The 19213-nt window shown below is 45.3% G+C and overlaps 1 protein-coding gene across 1 annotated transcript; it reads right to left on the reverse strand.

Moving 5' to 3' along the window:
- Positions 1-255: 255 nt before the first annotated feature.
- Positions 256-2088, reverse strand: CCDC71L (coiled-coil domain containing 71 like). Its single transcript, XM_027459190.3, has one exon. The coding sequence runs from the start codon at positions 1911-1913 to the stop codon at positions 1056-1058; it is 858 nt and encodes a 285-aa protein (XP_027314991.2). The 5' UTR covers positions 1914-2088; the 3' UTR covers positions 256-1055.
- Between the last annotated feature and the right edge of the window lie 17125 nt (positions 2089-19213).

Below are 19213 nucleotides of genomic sequence, written 5' to 3' on the forward strand. Positions count from 1 at the left end.
CTTGCTGCAGAGATAGGCACTTCAGTGTGGTGTTTGGGTCATGTGAGGACTCCTTTTTTTGCCGTTAATGCCAACATCGTATCACAGTTCACCTTCAGACACCTAGGAACTGCTTTGATGAGTAGTTACATTTTTCACAAACCCTAAATTTGTTTTCAGGAGACACCCCTGGTGCCTTCACCAGGCACATACATGGCGTACGCCACCAAAGAACCCATCCCTGTGCAGTCCAGTTTCATTGAACTGAAACGCCGCTTGTTCTTTGCCTTTTATTAAGTTCACTTAGGTTGACCAAATGAGCTTCCCTAAAGTAAACAGGTTTATAAAATATCAGGATGATTCTATCTTTAGGTGCTCAATAGAAACAAATACTTAGTTCAACTAGAAAACTTTAAAAATGACTTTAGATACAAAAGTGTAACAATTATACTGCGCAATACATCTTTATATATCACTAAGCCCATGAAATTGAAAAAAAAAAGGTTTTTTTGTTGGTTTTTTTTTTTTTTTTTTTTTTTTTTGCACCATCAAGAACAGCCACAAGTCCTGAACCTCCATTCTTTACGCATCCTTGATCAGAGTAAACTGAAACTTGGGAATGCTTGGGATTCAAAATACCCTGAGCACATACTAGTGCAACACCACAAAGCATACATAATCCGTCGGAAAAGGGGAGGGAGGGGGGGGACAGCGAGAATCGGATGGTGCTTTATTATACAAGCATGAAAGAAAAGTTCCTTTGGAAAATAACTTCTTGGGTGGACTTCTGGACCAGTGAGGTAGCCCGAAGGGGGAGAAGTGGAAGCGGAACTTGGTCCCCACGCGCGGAGCCTGCAAGAGGCCGGAGCCCCGCAGGCTGCCCCCGGTACCGGGGGGGGGGGGGGGGGGGGGAAGAGGAAAGGGGGTCGTGGTGGGGGTCCCGGCGCCCCGTCCCGAGTCCGAGCGAGCCGTAAAGTGCAGCAGAAGGACATGATCCAGACGAAAGCAATGTAAACAGGTGACTGATATCGGTCTCTTTGTCCGCGGCGGGGCAGAGCCGGGCGGCGGCCGCGGCCTCACGACGGCGCCACGGGCAGGCGGCGCACCCGCACCACGGGGGCCAGGTCCACGCCGAGGATCCGCTGCGCCCGCCGCAGCGCCGCCGCCAGGCTCCGCCGGCTCCACACGCTGCCCCGCACCCGGATGGTGGGGAAGGAGGTGAGGCGGGGGGTGGCCGCCTGCCAGATCTCCTCCAGCGACCGGCCGCCGAACGGCTCCCAAGCCGGCCCCTGCGCCGGGGCGCCCCGCTCGCTGTCCTCCTCCTCCTCCTCCTCCTTCTCCTCCTTCTCGCCCGGCACCGCCGCCGCTTGGCGCTGCCACCCCCGTCCCCTCCTGCGTCGCCGCCGCCTCCGCCGCCGCTTGGCGCTGCCCCCCGCGGCCACGGCCCGGCGCTTGGCGGCGGCGGCTGCCGGGAGGCGCCGCTTGCCGGGGCGGCGGCGGGGCCGCTCGGAGGAGGGCGGCGGCGGGTCGGGGACGACGGCGCGGCAGGAGGCGTAGCCGTAGACGTCCTTGCTGCGGAGGATGACCGGGGAGAACTCGTGCTTGAGGCTGCAGAGGAAGTTCCAGAGCTCCGAGTCGGAGCTCATGAACTCGGTGGACTTGGGCATGAAGAGCTTCAGGGCGTCGCTCAGCGCCTTGGTGCCGGCGAAGGAGACCTGCGACCGCGAGTACACAACTTTCTCCGCCTCCCCTTGCAGCCCCCAAGCGGCCGCCGCCGCTCCGCCACCATCGGCTGCTGCCGCCGCTGCCGCTGCTGCCCCCGCCGCCGCCTCCACCGCCACCTCCTCCCGGGCCCCCTCCGCGGCGCTCCCCGCTTCGTGGTTCATCCTCCCGGCTCCTCTCTCCAGCGCCGCCTGCTTCCGACTGCGGGTCATGGAGGCGGAGGGGCGAGGAAAAAAAAAAAAAAAAGAGGGGGGGGGGAGCGCGAAGGAGGCGCGGGGAGGCGAAGAGAGGACGGGCGCCGCTCCGCCAGCCGGGCGCCCGCCGCTCCTCCGCCACCGCCCGCCCGCCGGCTGGGAGCGCCGATCGATCGCGGCCGCCCGGCACAAAATGGCGCTTTAAAGTCCCAGGCGGGGACTGCGCCGCGGCCCGCCCTCCCTCCGCGCCCGGCGGTTGGCCCGTTTGAAACGCGTGGCGGCGGCCCCAAACACCGCCCTCAGCCCGCTGCGAGCGGCCCTCGGGGGGCTCCGGGTGCTCCTCGATGAGGGGAGCGAGGTGGAGACCCCTCGGAGTGCTGAGGGGGGCTTCGTCCCCGAGGGCAGGACTCGCCCCCGCGGTGGTGGAGGGCTCCCGGGGCAGGGCGTGCCCTGAGGGGCAGCGCCGGGGCGCGGGCGGGTCCCTCATGTCGCCATGTGCTGCCATGTGCCCGGCTGGCGGCATCTTGCTTGCCTCAGGGGACAGCTCCCGGCAGCTTGGTGCTCGGAGGTTGTGTCACCCTGGTCGCCATCGGCCAGCGGTGGTGGCGGGGTCTGGCGGGCCTCACACGACCTCCATGCCGTAAGGGCGAGGCGCTGCACACAAGGGGTAGAGGCTTCGAAGGGTGGGCTTGCCCCAGAGCTTGAGCAAAGGCTGAGTCAAACAACAGCGTGGAATAGAATCCCATAGTTGAGTTGAAAAGGCCCTACGATGATCACCAAGTCCACCTGCATGACCACTTCTGGGCTAAACAATAAATAAAGTAACTAAAGTTTCTAAAGTAACTAAACCAAATAAAGTGTATTGTTGGGGGCATTATCCAGCCGCCTTTTGGGCAATGACAGGCACAGGACATCAACCACCTCTTCAGGATGCCTGTTGCACTCTACAACCACACTTAAAGAACATCTTCCCAACATCCAGCCTGACCCAAAATGGGTGACCAGGCATGATACGATGAAGTCCGCCATGCAATGTTTGAGTACAACCATCCTGATCCTGCAGAAGGGCTTTTTAACGTCAACACATTGGTCAGTAACTCAACAACAGCATCAAGACATTGAAATGTTCACAGCGTCATTGGGATTGGCTTCATATCCCAGCAAAGCAGTCCTGTAAGGAAGTCCCAAACAAATTAGTCTTTGCATTAGTTGAGCCCTTTATGAGCATCATCAGCTCAATGAGTACACACTGCCTTCTTGTCCTGCATGACACTGCCATGCTTGCAGCTTTATAGGACAACTTCGTCAGCTGCCATAAGTCCCCTTGTCCCTCTAGACCACGCTTTCCGATAATTCGGAGATTGCTGTCACAGGAAGAGTATCTTCTCAGGTTCTTGGATTGTTTCAGTTAAATCAAAGCTTTCCAGCACCCAGAACAGCAAAGTGTCAGCAAGACCTGAGATGGTTTAACCTTCCCTACAAACCCTACTTGGGGTTTGATTAGACTCCTAACTAATTACTTTCTCTAAGCGTCAGTACGGGCTGAGGAATAACATTATTTTTCTTCATATGCAGTCTTTGTTCTGTAATTAATCTTTCAGTTTAGAATAGGGAAATCTTTTATTCTCAACTCATCAAGAACCTAAATTGGAATGTCTAGGAAGCTTCTCAAATAAGAGGCAGAAATTATGCATAAGAAATTATTTCTTACTGCCAGTGGAAATAAGTGAATTTTCTTCACAGTATAATTTGGTTTGTGTTCATGGGAAATTCAAGAATATTAATCCAAATAACCAATTAAAGTGAGTATTAACAAAACTGTTTTAAATCTTCATGGGGACAATCTCGAGGTTTAGCCATATTCCAAACCAGCTTTATAAATGATCTCTATTTTCAAAAACTCTCTTTCCCCAAACAATGTTGTTAGTGCAGATTTTAATTGGATTCATTTCACAGCACACTTTAGAGCACAGTGATGCAGGCAGATTGCTTTACCTGAGGAAGGTATCCTATAACACAGAGGATAAGAACCCATAGCTGGAAGCCTTATTGCCAGGCATCTCTTGATCCAGCTGTGCTGCAGTTCGTCACACTCTGCACACATGCCTGCTTCCAGCCATGGGGCAGCCAAGTCTCATTGCCAGCTGGACCACAGGAGCTGACCTGTGCTCATGTTCTCAGCGGTGGGAGCTTCCTCACCATCATATTCAGCAGCTCAGTTGATAAGTGGGTCCTCATTAAACTTCAGAAACCCAGTTGCTTATAATCATGACCATGACCTTTTTTTCTGAAATTACAAACATTTCTGGCATATGAGTTAAATGTCATTGCGGTGGAGGTGGGAACTTTTCAGCCAGCAGTAAAGGAGTCACTGTATCCACAAGGTAAAGGACAGATTAGTACATTTTTGTTTTAATTGGCACTTACAAATTATTTTGACTTTTTTTTTGCTTCCAGCATGGATGACACCATTGTACAGCATAGACTGTAATCTCAGCTTTACAACTTCATTGTAGTTTTCTGCAGTGTAACATTCTCCTTTTAATACCTTACGAAGTCATCTTGGGAAAATCCATGGTAATTGGCTCTTTCAGTAATTTACAATAGCCCAGTAGAGTAATAATGATGATAATAAAATTAATAATGCTTTGGAAGTACATCTTCATTTCAATCATACCACTTCCTATAAGCATTAATTATCACTCACAGCACTCCTGAGTTATGTAAGTAAATATTGCCTTTCGATACCAGATGAATAGAATGAAGAAGTGGATTAAAATGAGTTGACTAAGGTATATGGACACAATGCCTTTATTTTCTGTAGATCTCCTTAATTTCTAACAACCTTTCTAAAAAATGTAGTGAATATCTACACTGAAACAGAAGAAAAAAAATCTGGTAATCTTTGTTCCATTTATTAGAATTTCTTTATAGAATTCTAAAGAAAGGGAATGAAGTATTAATGACACACTACTGCATTGACATTGTATTTCTTAAATAATTCCTGCCTAGTGCCAAGAACTGATGGTAAATATTAAATTGTTATCTGTACATATGGTCACACTGAGTTTTGAGACGTGCTCAATAGCCCTAATGTCCGGGATATTAAGTCACACCACTTCTGTTGCTGGGGCTTTTCCTCTAGCAAACTCATTTTGTTCTACTTAGGTTAGCAAGGACAGTCTTTTACTGTCTGACACCCTTAAAAATAATCACCCTTTTTCACTATATTTTCCTCTGCTGTTGAGAGGTTGCATTAACTAGCAGACTGCTTCAGTCACATTGTTCCCTGAATGTCTTTAGCACACTTTCAGGAGACCTTGGGTGACACTGCAAGCATGACTCTACATATATTTGAAGCTAAGCTTCAGATGTTACCCAACAGTCATCAAGTTCCTTGGTCTGAGTTGTGCCCAGACAAGTACTGGCAAAATTCCTGATGTACTTTTAGTGAGAGGCAAAAGCAAATAATTTGCAATAATAGTCTTTCAATCAGTTATTCAGAAAATAGAGGGGGGGGGGGGGGAGGGAAGGGGAGTCACTGTCTATATTTTTTAAGAAACTGCTAATGTAGTGGCAGTCAAAAAGGGAAATAAGATGTTAGGAAATGCTATGAAAGGAAATGAAAGAAAGCAAAATAGAAACGGCATTCTGCTGAATATGTCCATTGTGCCTCCACAGATCTTGGATACCATGCATTTCTAGTCCTACTGTCTCTAAAAGGATATAGTAGTGATACAAAGAAGGGTGACTAGGATAAGCAGGAATTTGGAACACCTTCTGTATGAAGAGAGATTAAATAAGCTGAGGCTCTTCAGTTTGAAAAACAGATGGCTGAGGAGGAATATGTTAACGGTTTATGAAACTGTGATGGTACAAAGAAGGCAGATAGGAAATGATTATGTCTTAGTTTTCATAACCGAGAATGAAAGGGGAGCACATGAAGTTATGGAGCAAGAATTTTTAAATGACCTAAAAGAAGTACTTTTTTTCAGATGACTTACAATTCCTCCGTGGAGTTCATTTTTCCAGCAAATTTTTGAGTGCCAACATGGAAACATGTGCCCCCATACTGAACGTAAAGATGAGAAGGGGTTGCAGACATTACAGAGTTCGCCATTTGAAGTGGTGAACATGAGTGGAAGAACATATTACAGAACTGCAAAGCTATGAAGCATTCGTAGAGAAAAGGGTACAGAGGTTACAGAGCCCATCAACAGCTAGGGCAGAAACCCAGCAAAGATGGAGCCTGAGGTAAAGTGTATTCCGCTAGTTCTGATTATTGCATCTTCGTTTTTCTCTTTTCTTCATAGCCTCAGTAAAGACTCTTTCAAAATAGTGACTGACTATACGCAGAGGGGAAGAAAGGATTTTTTTTTTTAAATAAGCATTTTATTTTAATAGCATTCTTTGGCAATAATGTTTGGAAGAGGAAAAAATGTCAAACATATTTTAGCAGAAGACTTTGATACATTCAAAAAACCCCTCAAGCAATAGTAAACATAAAAATGCACAAAGAAGCATGCTCTGTGATACAGAAAGCTCTCCTAGAAGATATTTCAGCAGATGCCGTTTAACATTTGTTTCTGCATTCTGGAAAGTAATCTGTATGTGGTGCACGTAACCATATGAACCATGTGTCACATATCATTGTCCTGCTATTAACGAATGCTGATAATAGCAGGGCTGATGGTCACTGCAGTCTTGAGGGTCAGTAATGCTCTCTTAGTCTAAAATGTTAGAAAGTTTGTGATTTATATATCCAAAGTGAAAAATTTTCTTGCTAATCCTGTTTTTATTCCATCTTTATATATATATATATATATATATTTTTTTTTTTTTTCTTATTCCCTTCAGTCCAACTTAGCCATCTGCTTAATCAATCATGTTGGCTTTGTGTGTATTCCCAAATCTGCTGTCTTTTCTATGTCTAAAGTGATTCACCTGATCTTAGCTTTATAATAGACAAGGTAGCAGTTCTTAAACTATGGTGCCGTGTGTGGAAAACCAATGCCAACTGAGAGACATCATGGTAGCTGCACTGTATTGCCTTCACCGATTAAGCTGGTAGGCTGGGAAATGAAATGGGGGAAGCAGTGTAGATACAGCATGCAGCTTGTGGAAATTACGTATGCTAGATCAGGAGGGGGAAAAAAAATAAAAATCTTTTTCTAGAATAAATGTTTCCATAAATGAGATTATTTAGGACTACGTATTTCACTATTCCACTTTCTGTTCCCACTCATTTTATCCTAGGCCAACTTCCAGATGGAGCTTCAGTGGGAGGATGCAGCTGTGCAGGTGGCAGGCTGCAGGGAGTGCCTGGGGCCTCCCACTGAGGCTAGAACAGCAGGAGGTGGTCTTTTAACTCACAGGAGATGTTCCGCTGTTCCACGGGTAAAGGAGCTGTCAAAGGATGTCAGCTGACTGCACAGCAACGTAAGAAATAAAGGTCTTTGCTGTAAGGGTGATTGCACATTAGACCAGGTAACCCAGAGAAGTTGCAGACTCTCTGTCCTTGGAGATGTTCAGAACCCAGCTGGCCACAGTCCTGAGCAACCTGATTTAGCTGACCCTGCTTTGAGCCATGGGGTTGGATTAGATGATCTCCAGAGTTCCCTGCAAGTCTCCAGTGATTGAGAAAAGGCAGATCATTTCTTTTTATATATATTTTTTGTGTTATTCTCTTTATTATTATTATTATTATTATTAATAATAATAATAATAATAATTTTCTTCTCTTTACTGATAGTAAAATGTATCCTGGAACATTCATCTTCTTCTACATCTTCAGTTACATTCTGTCTAAAGCATGGTCCTATTGTATATCCTTCAAGTCATAATCCTCATTTATAGAATTAAAAATGCTCTGTGGTATTTTCCCAAACTGGTGTGTTTTCAGTCTTGAAATGTACGTTAACAATGGTTTAAAATTATTAGATGATGGATCCGTCTGGTGTTACTTACTCAATTTCATTCCAGATTCCAAATTCCGCTTCCAAATAAGTATTTTGCTCTAGAACATGGTTCTCACGCATTGTAGACCTCGTAATTTTATATCAGTCACACTGTGTTTCCTGAGCCACTCTATTTAAAGTACTGAGACTGTTAAATCCAATGTGAACTTCACTTCCTTGTCTCAAAGCAGACAATTTTTAAAGTTTATGAAGAATTAATTAATAACCTTATTATTTAAATGTTATTTCTTGATGCCAAGTGTTAGTGCACACGTCAGCTTAAGAATTCTTTTCATGATTTTTTTGTGTGCTTCCTCTTTACCAGATTTGAGCTTTACCACATTATCTGACAGCACAAATTCAACCCAGAACAGTGCGAGCACACAATTGATTTTTTTTGTTGAACTTGCCACCGGATACAATGCAATGTTTATATTGGATTTATGTTTTATGCTGGCCTAGGGAGGGCATGCTACGTGATCCAGCATAAAGCCCATGGAGAGAAAGTTACCCTTCAGACTGCTTGGAATGAAATAAGTGAGGGAATCCACACTGGCTCAGCAATTTATGCCGCACGGTCGTGGTGTTATTAAATGGGTACTTAGAACAGCTTTACTCTGTCACTGAACCACGACTTAGGCAGGCTCCCTCTTCGTCGTCCTCTTTGTCCACACGAATCCTGCCGCTCTCACTGCCGCCGTGTTTGTTTTACAGAAGGTGGTAGGAACCCATCCTGTTTCGGGTCTTTCATGGCACTTCCACGGGAATGAGGAGTGTGAGCTTCAAACGCCTTGGTAGAAAAGGGGCTTGTTTCAGTGAATGTGCTGTAAGCACTCAATTAGTATGTAGATGTCGGTTGTTAGCATCAACACCTCCTTTTGAATTTCTCTTTTGTGCTCGGAGTTAGGCATGGGCTTCAAAAGCCTGGAAGGCTTATCTCCACACTCCCCAGCTCCTCCTGCTGAGGGACCTCTACAGCCGCGGCGAGGTGGCAAAAGGAGCTGGGTGCCTGTGGAGTGCAGCAGTGCCAGCATGCATACAGACCTGAGCCAGAGCTAGCAACCCGGGTAGGCACTGCCAGCATCCATACAGACCTGAGCCACAGCCAGGATACCCGGCTGAAAGGGAGGCGCCGCCTCGCTCCGGGAGTGTTTCCCAAATTAAGATCCTTCCCTGGCTTGAAGCCTGCCAGAAGTGTGCCCGTGTTATTTTTAGTTGCACTATTTTCTACTCATTGCGCTTCTAGTTCCAAAAGCCCGAGCTGTGATTTATATCCATTTCCCACGATATTCTAATAATTTGCAGTTCGCTAACACTCGGTTGACACCATGCCTTATAACCTATTTAAAAATATTGTGAAATAGCCTCAGCACAGAATAAATATCTAAACTGGATGTTTGGAACACATTAATTATTTTGACTAATTTCGAGAATACTGATATAAAATTTGGAACCTTAAAGACTATCTTGAGAACGGGTAGATCTAAAAAGATCGTACATGTTGAAATTAAAGAAAAGATATTCCATAGCTGTAGATAATCTTAATTTCAATACAGATATAATGACTGATGCTAGCTGAGGTCTTGGCTTTCTATATGATCTGAATTATTGTAAAGTCTCAAAAAAAACACAAACACTGATATTCAGGGCAGGCTCATCCTCAGCAAACCTCACTGGCTTCAGGTGGATGACTGGCTCATTTACAAGTAACTGAAAATGGTCTTTCAGAAATGCAGTAAATTGCTTAAGAAACAAAGACCAAAGTCTTTAATCTCAGGTCTGTACAGATGGATTGGACATAGTGTAACAGAGAAATATTACATTTAGTCTAAACATTACATATTACATGCACTAGAACTATTTTTCCTTTCATAGTCCTTGAGTTCTCCTGTCCTTCTCTAGGTTCTTTGTGATCCAATTCTTCCTGATTGTCCCTCCCAGACTGAAAGCTGAATCACTGAAATTCCTGCTCATTTGCTTCCTGCCAAAACAAGCCAGCATTTCCAAAAGCAGCGCTTCCTTCCAGTGACTAATATATTACAACATGTTTGCTTTGCTTGGTGTGTGACTTGTTTAGTCCCACAATGGTTATAGAACTGAACAATTTACTTACAGAATGATTATGGTGATATTTAGCTCTTGATATGTACATGTCATGTACACAGTAATAGCAAAGGAAAAATAAACCAGGAAAGAAACAATAGAGAAAACTGAAAAGCTGAGACTGTAAGACTACAGTAAAAATTGTCAATCATGAAGAATTGAATCACTGCTGATCTTGCCAAGTAAAATCTGTATTTGTATGAAATTTGGTAAAAAAAAAAAATACTAATAAATATTCTATCTTAACAAAGTAGAGAGCTACACAATGGCCTTCCCTGCTGGCAGGAATTTCCTAGCAGAAAGCTCTTGTGCTAGGAGAGGTTGGAACACAGGAAGATGAAGAGTTGGCCAATGATAGAAAAGTGGAAGGATTAGAAAGGGATTAGCAAATAAGTAGAGAAATTGCTGGGGCAGAACTGGCTCACCTGATGGTGAAATAAATTGGACATTTTAAATTGCTAAACTGTCTGTTGTAAGCTAGTTGGCAGGGTGGATTTGGGCATTTCATTCATTTATCTGACTGATTTTATGACTAGTTTAGATAGTTAATCTCTAGCAGTCCTGACTATAGTGAAATTAATTCTACCATGGGTGTAAATATGCTTTCAGTCAAGACTGATTGCTTCCTTTGGCCAACCTCTTCCCTAAATTAGCCTCCATCAGTTATGTGATGCTCACAGTAGATGTGGAGAGATCTCTGTCAAAAAGAAATTGGTTATTGCCAAACCAGTTCAGCTCCTGTGCAGCCTTCTCCAATCCCTCCCCATGGACTACCTTCTAGTACATCAGCTTTCCTTACCAGTTCATATTTTCCTTCACATCCCTAGCTATTTCCACTTTCAATAACATCTCCATGTTCTGATCCAGAGATGCACCATTCAGTCATGGCCAGTAAAAAGGCATTATTTTCAGCACGGCATGTGCCTGGGCTGACATTAAAGATGAACGAACCTAGAAAAGCTAGGTAGAAGTTTTCACTGGAAAGTTGTTTGGATATACAGCTCCTGGTATAGACAAAAACTACTTGGCTCATCCATGTTCGACTTCCAACTCTATCTTACTCATTGTTGCTTTTCAGCTGAGTTCTCTCAAACTCTGGCAAGCACAGTGCAGGATTCCATTCGTATAGCTCACTGGCACCAACAGAACTACTCTGAAAATACCGAGGCCTGCAGCAAGAGAAGGTATTTTTGGAAAATTTAAAAATATCTTCAGGACAAAACCCCTCTTTCCTGCCAAGCTTATCTGACATCAAAATACACTTCACCATGTCTAACGCTTTCTAAATTCAAAATGCAGAATTCTAGAAGACAACACCAAGGGAATGTGAGCCACGAGCTGTGGGTGGCAGGAGCAGCACCTCACCAACAAGGCATCAGGAAGCTGAGTTAGTGAGTCCAGACCAGGAACAAGTCTGGAGACAATGATGAGAGTCTTCCTTAAGCCATTTGATCACCTGGGAAAGTCTGTCTTGATGAGGTCTGAGGGGAAGGCTGGAAGTCAAGTCAGTGTGTCCAGGTCAGAACTGAGGAGGCACGAGACCAAGTGCCTACAGCTGCTGCACAGCTGCAATGTAGCTCAAGCAGGGCCAGGAAAAAGAGCACCAACTCCAAAGTGGCTCCCAAGGGAAGGAGGGAAAGGCCCAGTCCTTTAATTTCATTCACAACAGCTCTTACCAGTGAAGAAGCAGAGCCCAACTCAGCCAGATAAACTCTTAGGAGCTGGGGGAGGCACTGAGGGCTCTGACAAATGACTACATTGGGATAGAATGAAGTTCTGTGGTAGTGGCCAGCTGCAGAAAACAACTGGTTTCACCCAATTCTTTTTGTTCTGTAGGTCAGGCACAGTTGCTGACCAAGAGCTCTGCTCCCAGCTGCCTTGATGTTTTCTTTCCTAACAAAAAAAAACAAAGAGAGGTAGAAACACGGCGAAGAACAAGTGGCTGCAGCTCCCAGTGTCAACATCACCAGTGTCAATGGTGAGGGAACTGCTGTCGTTGACACCACCACCTTCTGAAGTTTCATCTCCCGTTATGTTTGCGAAGAGCCAAGACTTTGTGGTATCGCTGCACACAGTGCCTTATTACAGCACAACCCACAAATGGTCACCTGAAGGAATGGTTTCCACCATTCCCAATTTTCCTCTGTGGCCCCAAGGAGCTGTCTTCTTTTTTTAAGTGTATCCCCACCCTTCTGAGCTGATGCTTCTCCATCCCAGCTACCTATTGCCTCCTTTTTATTATTACAAGCATCCACGGTAGGTGGAGTGCTGCTGCTCTGAAGCAACCAAGAGGCCACAGAGAAACAAAAGTAAACCTGCTGGAGGCAAGACCACAGAAGCTAAGCTCACCCCAGCATCCTGCCTCTAGCACAGAGCTCCCCCATCCTTACCCTCACCTCTAACCACAAACTACTGGGATTGGGAATTCCTGAAAGCTTTGGTGAAGTTCTTGGCTGTGATTGTGCTCAGACTTCCTGTAAGCCACATGAATTTTTAGCATTCACAACATCAGCTGGCCAGGAACTCTGGGGGCCTGCTATGCAACAAACACATTCTGGAAACCAACAGGTGGGGTTCAAATTACTCTGGAAAGAATTGCAAGAAGGAGAACGTAGAGAGTTTTAAGGAGATGTGCTGAAAGGCTAAGAACAACAGACCAGAAGGACCTAATTTCATGAAGAAATTGATGCATTATTAGTGCCACAGACTCAAGACCTGGATGCATCCAGTGCACAGGGCCACAGGCGTTATAGAAAGGAGGAGATCAAGAGTGAAACTCGATAGGTTGCAGTGGGTTAACCAGAAACTTGTGGTTCAATCATTCCACGTTGGAAGGAATGTTTGTAGCTGCTCTTGGCAAAAAACATTCTCCCAAGCTTCACAAACATTGTAGAAAAGATGTGATAGCTCTAAAAGTCTTCGGTCTTCCTTACACTGCAGTTGCAACAGCTTGGAAATTACCATTGGCAGTAATTTCCACTAGGCAGCAATATACACTGCTATCATCGCTTTGCTAAGTATGTGTTTGCATAGATGCAAGCAAAGTTCCTGAAATAAGATTAATCATAGCCAGCCAGTGAGGAGCAAACCCTTTCTGTGCCTGTGTGTGAATTCTTTGGTTTTGGTGGAGCACTGGACTATGTGCTGAGAGTGCCCCTTCCCAAGAATCTATTATCACAAGTCTTTGGATGAGATTTAGCAAGCTGTGGATCCATCATCCTCCTCTCTCCAAGGGGCAACTAAGTCCTGGTGATACACTCTTTAAGAAAATAAGCATTATTAGTAAAAGAAATGAGAATAAAGTAAAGAACAATATAAAATATCAATGTGATTATAAATTATCGTCACCCCTTTGAACACAATAGCTTTGGTATATCAATAGCTTTGGTAAAGCAGAACTAGGAAAGTTGTGAGGAAGAAACTTGACAGGGGAGAAGAAGCAACAGGGTGGTTTCTGTGCAAGAAATGAGTGCTTGGACTTTTTGCCTATGAAAAATAGATTTATGGCAGAAATATGAAATGTGCATGGGAAAAACAAATAGGGAATGTTCATGCACTGTTGCTCACAATTCGAGACCTCGAAGGCATAAAATCAAATTGTCAGGTGGCAAACCAAAGGGACAGTTTGCTATGCAGTGCACAGTTAAGCTGTAGAATCGATTGCAAGATGCCATGGGTTTCAGAAGCTGACATGATTCAGAGTACAATTAGACAAATTCCTGGCTGAAAATAATCTACCAAGCACTATTAAATGAAGTCATACCACAGGATCTTGGTTTGGATGTGCTAGTGAGAAGCCTGGTTGTGTCCCCAGGATCATGCCCAGAGAACAGCCTGGAGATGCCAGTCCTTCTCCAGGCACATACTTGGTAGTTGGTCTGTTGATGATGATGAAGATAATAATTAACACTACAGGGACTGTAGTTCTGAAGGATACTGCAACAGGGTGGGCCTAATTTGAGAATGGGAAGCATGGCAGAGACAGGGGCCCAGGGTTCCCTTCTAGCATGTGAAAACTAAGCCAGGGAAAAGCCCATAAGGAAACTTGTGATTTTTGTTCACAAGCTTTGCACTTGATTTAAAAAGGAAAAAATGCTGGTAAAAGGCGTCTGTCATGATTGCTGTAATCATAAGCAGACCTCAAAGACTGCAATTATAAGAAATAAAAAAGAAAAAATAATAAAAGAAAAATAAATTATCACCATAACCATTTTTAACTGGAAATATGTTAATACAAGGCAGTAGTTACTGGACGAAGTAGTTTAACAAGAAGAAATAGAAACACAGAAAGCTAATAAAAATATCTTCTGGTCTTGTCCTAATACAGAAACCGAAGGGAGGTAATTGCACACTTAGTTTAGGCATCTAACATCAATGCTGAAATGCCCATGGAAAATGCCTAACTATTCAATTAAAGGTTAAAAAAAAAAAAAAAAAAAAAAAAAAAAAAGAAAAAAAAGTGGCCTTTCAATTCCAGTTGTTTTGAATGTATGTGTTTAAAACAGATTGAAGTAGGTGGTGTGTATGCCCCAGGATGGCATTCTTCTTTTTCTAGGCACTGACATACAATGTCATACAGCTCTTCCATTGTCCAAGCATTAGATGTACTGAGATGATACAAGAGAATTCTTCTGGATCCACTGCAAGCAGGAAAAAGAAAAAAAGTCCAGAGATGATACAGTGAGCACCCTTTGCCCAAGATAAATGGACATCAGGATCACCATAAGGCAAAGGGGGAACAGGACAGATACTGCTGCCACTTTCCCAAAGATTTTTGACAGAATGGGGGCCAAGCAGTGTTGGTGCTGCACAGACACTTGCTCTGGATACTTGTGGGAAACACTCCCTCTTGCCGCTGTTGTACCAGCAACCTCCATTCCTTGCCCGCACTGTTACTCACTGTGGTCAGCATGGCCACAGGAAAATCCTGGAACTGGGCATCCTGTGATCCAGGACAGGACAGAGTGTCCTGGGCGTTGTACAGCAAACCTCCCTCTACTCAGCGTTGCTCCAAAACTAAGGCCACCCTTCAGACGCTGCGCTTCAGTTAATGCCAAGGTGTTGCCGTGAAGTTTTGAATTCAGCATACGCATCTGTAGCTAGCTGTTTGCAGCCGCCTGCCTGCCTGCCTACAAATATTCCACTAATATCAAGGTTATTTTATTAACGCGGTGTTTGTTACTGGGTGGATTTGGTTGTGCGATACATCACTGAATGAGCTTGCAAAAGCACACAAGACAGTGAAATGAAGCCATAAAACAGCAAACTGTCTTAAAGTTTCATAAAGTGATGGCCAGACAAACACAGCTGACTGAGAATGAGGGATATGCCCTGCTTCACTGCATGGCACTGCACTCCTCCCCTGCAGTCTGAAATGTCCTCACCCGACTTCTTACCAGTCGTCACTGCATGGCTATGAGCACGAGACCTTCCCTGCTGTGTCACCATCTCTGCCCAGCCCAAATGAGTCATTTGCCTTCTAGCTGCCTGTTGTACATCACTAATGCTGTAACCTCACCTCTGTGCATTAATTTCCTCCTTCTTAAAGGTCTTTGGAGGTCACTGCATGCAGCAGCAATACAAATGACGTCGGTTTCACCAGTTTTGTGGGCAGAACCATCCTGCCTTTGGCCCATCCATACCCTCTCCTGTCACTGCAGAGCAGCAGAGGATGGCAAGACTCACTCCCACACACCAGGCAGCTCCTTTACCTTTGCTGCCCCGTGACTGGTAGGAATGGAGGTTGGAACACATGAACACTCCATGTGGAGGGTCTTTGGCTGAACACGTCATCAAGCTACACCCACTCCAAGCAGATCAAGTCAAAGGGCACATATTTTCTGTTTCTAGACAGAAACAACCAGCATCTCTCCTCTCCCCTCTCTTCCTTTTCTCTAGGAAAAACAAAACAAGCAACAAAAACGAACAGTCAAACCCAAACCAACAATAAAACAACATTTACAGTAGGATTTTCTCCAGCCTAAGACCACAGAGTGTCCCTCCCAGCAGTCCCTTGCACTGAGACTCCCGGGGACTTCCAGCGCTTCCTGTTGGAAACAAGCTGTCTTGCCCTCACCAGAGCTGGCAATTGTCTGTGGTTTTTTTTTTTTTTTTTTTTGGTTGTTTTTTTTTTCCTAATCAATGAAAGACTGAGACCCCCTGCCACTTAGCAAACATGGTCCCTCGCCTATGGCCAGAAAGGCTCAGGACAGCAGGGCAGGAAGGGGAGTGCCACTGCCAGCTCCCAAGGGGCAATTAATGCTTCTCCCCACCCATACCGACTTCCTGGAAAACTTTTAAATCCAAGGTGGCTTTTTTTTGAGTTATGGGATTATTCTAAATTCAATTACAATTTATTAATGGAAATCTAGGGTTTTTAATTTCAACTTCAAGCTAAAAGTTTCCTAAAACATTCCATTCACTCAAGAAAAGCCCTGTTTTGAAATCGAGTAACATCGCTGACTGTGTACCATTCAACTTCATACTGATCTCCAAGAACGGTGACTTTTCCTTTTTAAATATTAATTTTGATAAGTCACCCTCCATTCTATTTATATTCTTTTCTTTTCTTTCTTTTTTTTTTTTTTTGTATGTTTGTTTTTGTTTGTTTGCTTGTATTTTTAATCAAGTATAACTTGATCCCATCTCACGTTACTGGGGGAATAGTTATGTTCATAATCATGTGACTTCATTTACTAAAGCTGACAGTATTTTCTCTATCTCTTTTGCTGATATCTTGACCAGGATCTTTACATCTGAATTTAATAATAACCTTGTCCCGTACTCTGCTTTTCTGCATCAGGGATAACTGTCAGTTCATGACTTTGAGCAGAAGCTGGCTCATTGTCCATCCATCGACCCCCAATCAGATCTGCTGGCGCTATGAAGGTGCAGAATTTCTCACCATCCTCTCCGTATTCTGGCAGATAATATTCAGTATTCAGTTTAATAACTGGGATGTCAGTAGCTTTCATTTAAGAGTGTTCAAAGGTAGAGGGTTTGAGGAAAAAGGTGAGTCTGGGGTGGCGGTCAGATTTGAACACCTTTGAGTTGATGCCATGCATCATACATGACAGGTTCTGTATTTCTAATACCACTCACACAGCCCTTCATGCTTGGGGTAGTTGTCTGATTTAGAAAGCAGGAGAAATAAAGTATGTAAATTCCTCAAAGCCAGACAATGTACAACTGAGGCAAGGGAGATAGTAGAACTGCTGGAAAAGAACAACAAAAGCAGAGGCAGCATTCATGCAAGGTACACACATAAGGTAGGGAAACTTTCTGCAGAAAATGGAGTCAGGAAGATTCACGTTGCTGGGAGATGACAGCAGCCAGGAGGTCTGACACAGCACCAGCACCAGCAGCCACCGTGTCACATTCCTCAGTGCTGGTTTCAGACTGACCTCTTATGTGAGAGACCTATATAATAGCAGCCTTAAGATGTCAGCAGCCTCGCTGGTCTGTGTGGAGCCCCAGGACAGGTGAGCTCTGCCAGTAGCCCCCAGCCATAACCCGTGGAAGAGGCAAGCTGGAAATCACAGAATGGGTTGCGTTGGACAGGACCTTAAAGATCATCTAGTCCACCCATCCTGCCTTGGGCAGGGACACCTCCCACCAGCCCAGGTTGCCCAAAGCCCCATCCAGCCTGGCCTTGAACATCTCCAGGGATGGGGCATCCACAGCTTCTCTGGGCAGCCTGTGCCAGTGCCTCACCACCCTCATTGTAAAGAATTTATTTCTTGTATCTAATCTAAATCTACTTTCTTTTAGTTTGAAGCCATCACCACTTATTCTATCACTACATGCCCTTGTAAAAAGTCTCTAAGCCTCTCTCCATCCTTCTTAAAAGTTCCCTTTGAGTATTGAAAGACCACGATAAGGTCTCCCTGGACTCTTCTCCGGGCTGAACAACCCCAGCTCTCTTCAGCCTGGCTTCATAGGAGAGGTGCTCCAGCCCTGAGCTTGTTCTCCTGTCTGAACAAGAGAGAAGTCACTCTTGTGCCTGTTCTGTTCCTGTCAACTGTGTCTAGAACTGCTTTGGGTGCTTATGTGACTATGTGGTGACTCGGTGCGATGTGCGCGCTCTGCCAATGCTCGTTGCAGATGATACACATAATTGTAGCACAGATGCGCTAAAATCATTTTGCCAACTTTCCTCCATAACCACACGAATACTTTGCATTTCCACACCCTAAGGACCTTTAAGTCCTTCAGACATTAACCAACAAAAACCTGCAGGACACCTTCAGAGACTAACATTTCTGCCCATGCCCCCAGTGAAGCGACGGTGACGGGCACAGCAAAGAAGCCAAAGACCCCCATGAAATAAGATGGGGACTTTGTGGCGGGGCTTCGAAGAAAACCCCAGCCAGACTCTCCTCACTCTTCGCCTTCCCGTTTTATTTCTCAGGAAAAGGAGCACCGCGCGGGACGAGTGCACGCCACAAGAGGCAGCGCCGCCATGGCGCCTGCCCGCTGCTTCGCCCGCCCGCCCGCCAGGTGTCACCACAGCACAACGCTCGCCTCCCGCCCGGCCCCGTGACGCAGCAGCGGCACAGCCAGGGCTGCTGATGGCGTCACACCCGCGGCTGTGACGCAAGAGGCACAGGGAGCGGGGACATGGCGGGGGGGTGGCCTCTGGAGAGCCCGTCAGGGGAGCGGCCTCCATATGGGAGCTGCAGGGAAAGACCGTCGGTGCTGTTAGTTATGGGGCTAGGTGCTCGCCCCACAGCCACCCTCTGTGCTGCCAGGGCTGAAGGGGCACGTCGCGTCGTCCAACAGGACAGCAGTGCAGAAAACCTGTGCCCTAGGGAGTTAATTTAATTTACTTTTGTGGCCAAGAGTGCTACCAAAATGCCTGCGCTCATGACAGCTAAACAGAAACTCCTAGCCTAGTCACACTATGGACTCCTTTGCAGTCAGTATGGATAGACAAACAAAACACCTCCAAAGACATTAAACCCTCTCCATAGGCTGAATCCAGGCTTGTGTTCAATTTCCTGGCAAGTACCAGGGCCAGAAATGGCACACGTGTGTCCCCCAGCACATCAAACACAAGCCCTTCCCTCCCCCTGCCTGCAGGACCTGTGGCAGATACGCTTATCTCAGAAATCCACAGTTTCAACGTACATAATTTGTTTAAACAGGATTATCAGACTAACTAAGATTCAAACAGCTTTTATTTCCCCCATAATCACTAGTGAAGAGAATCCTTGCTTTTTGTATTCCTTCTTTCATGGAATTAAGGCTGGATAATGG

The sequence above is a fragment of the Anas platyrhynchos genome, chromosome 1 (assembly GCF_047663525.1).
Source record: "Anas platyrhynchos isolate ZD024472 breed Pekin duck chromosome 1, IASCAAS_PekinDuck_T2T, whole genome shotgun sequence".
NCBI classification, from domain to species: domain Eukaryota; kingdom Metazoa; phylum Chordata; class Aves; order Anseriformes; family Anatidae; genus Anas; species Anas platyrhynchos.

Bases quoted from the DNA above. Each gene is read 5' to 3' on its own strand.
- CCDC71L (XM_027459190.3), bottom strand. From the start codon at position 1,913: ATGACCCGCAGTCGGAAGCAGGCGGCGCTGGAGAGAGGAGCCGGGAGG.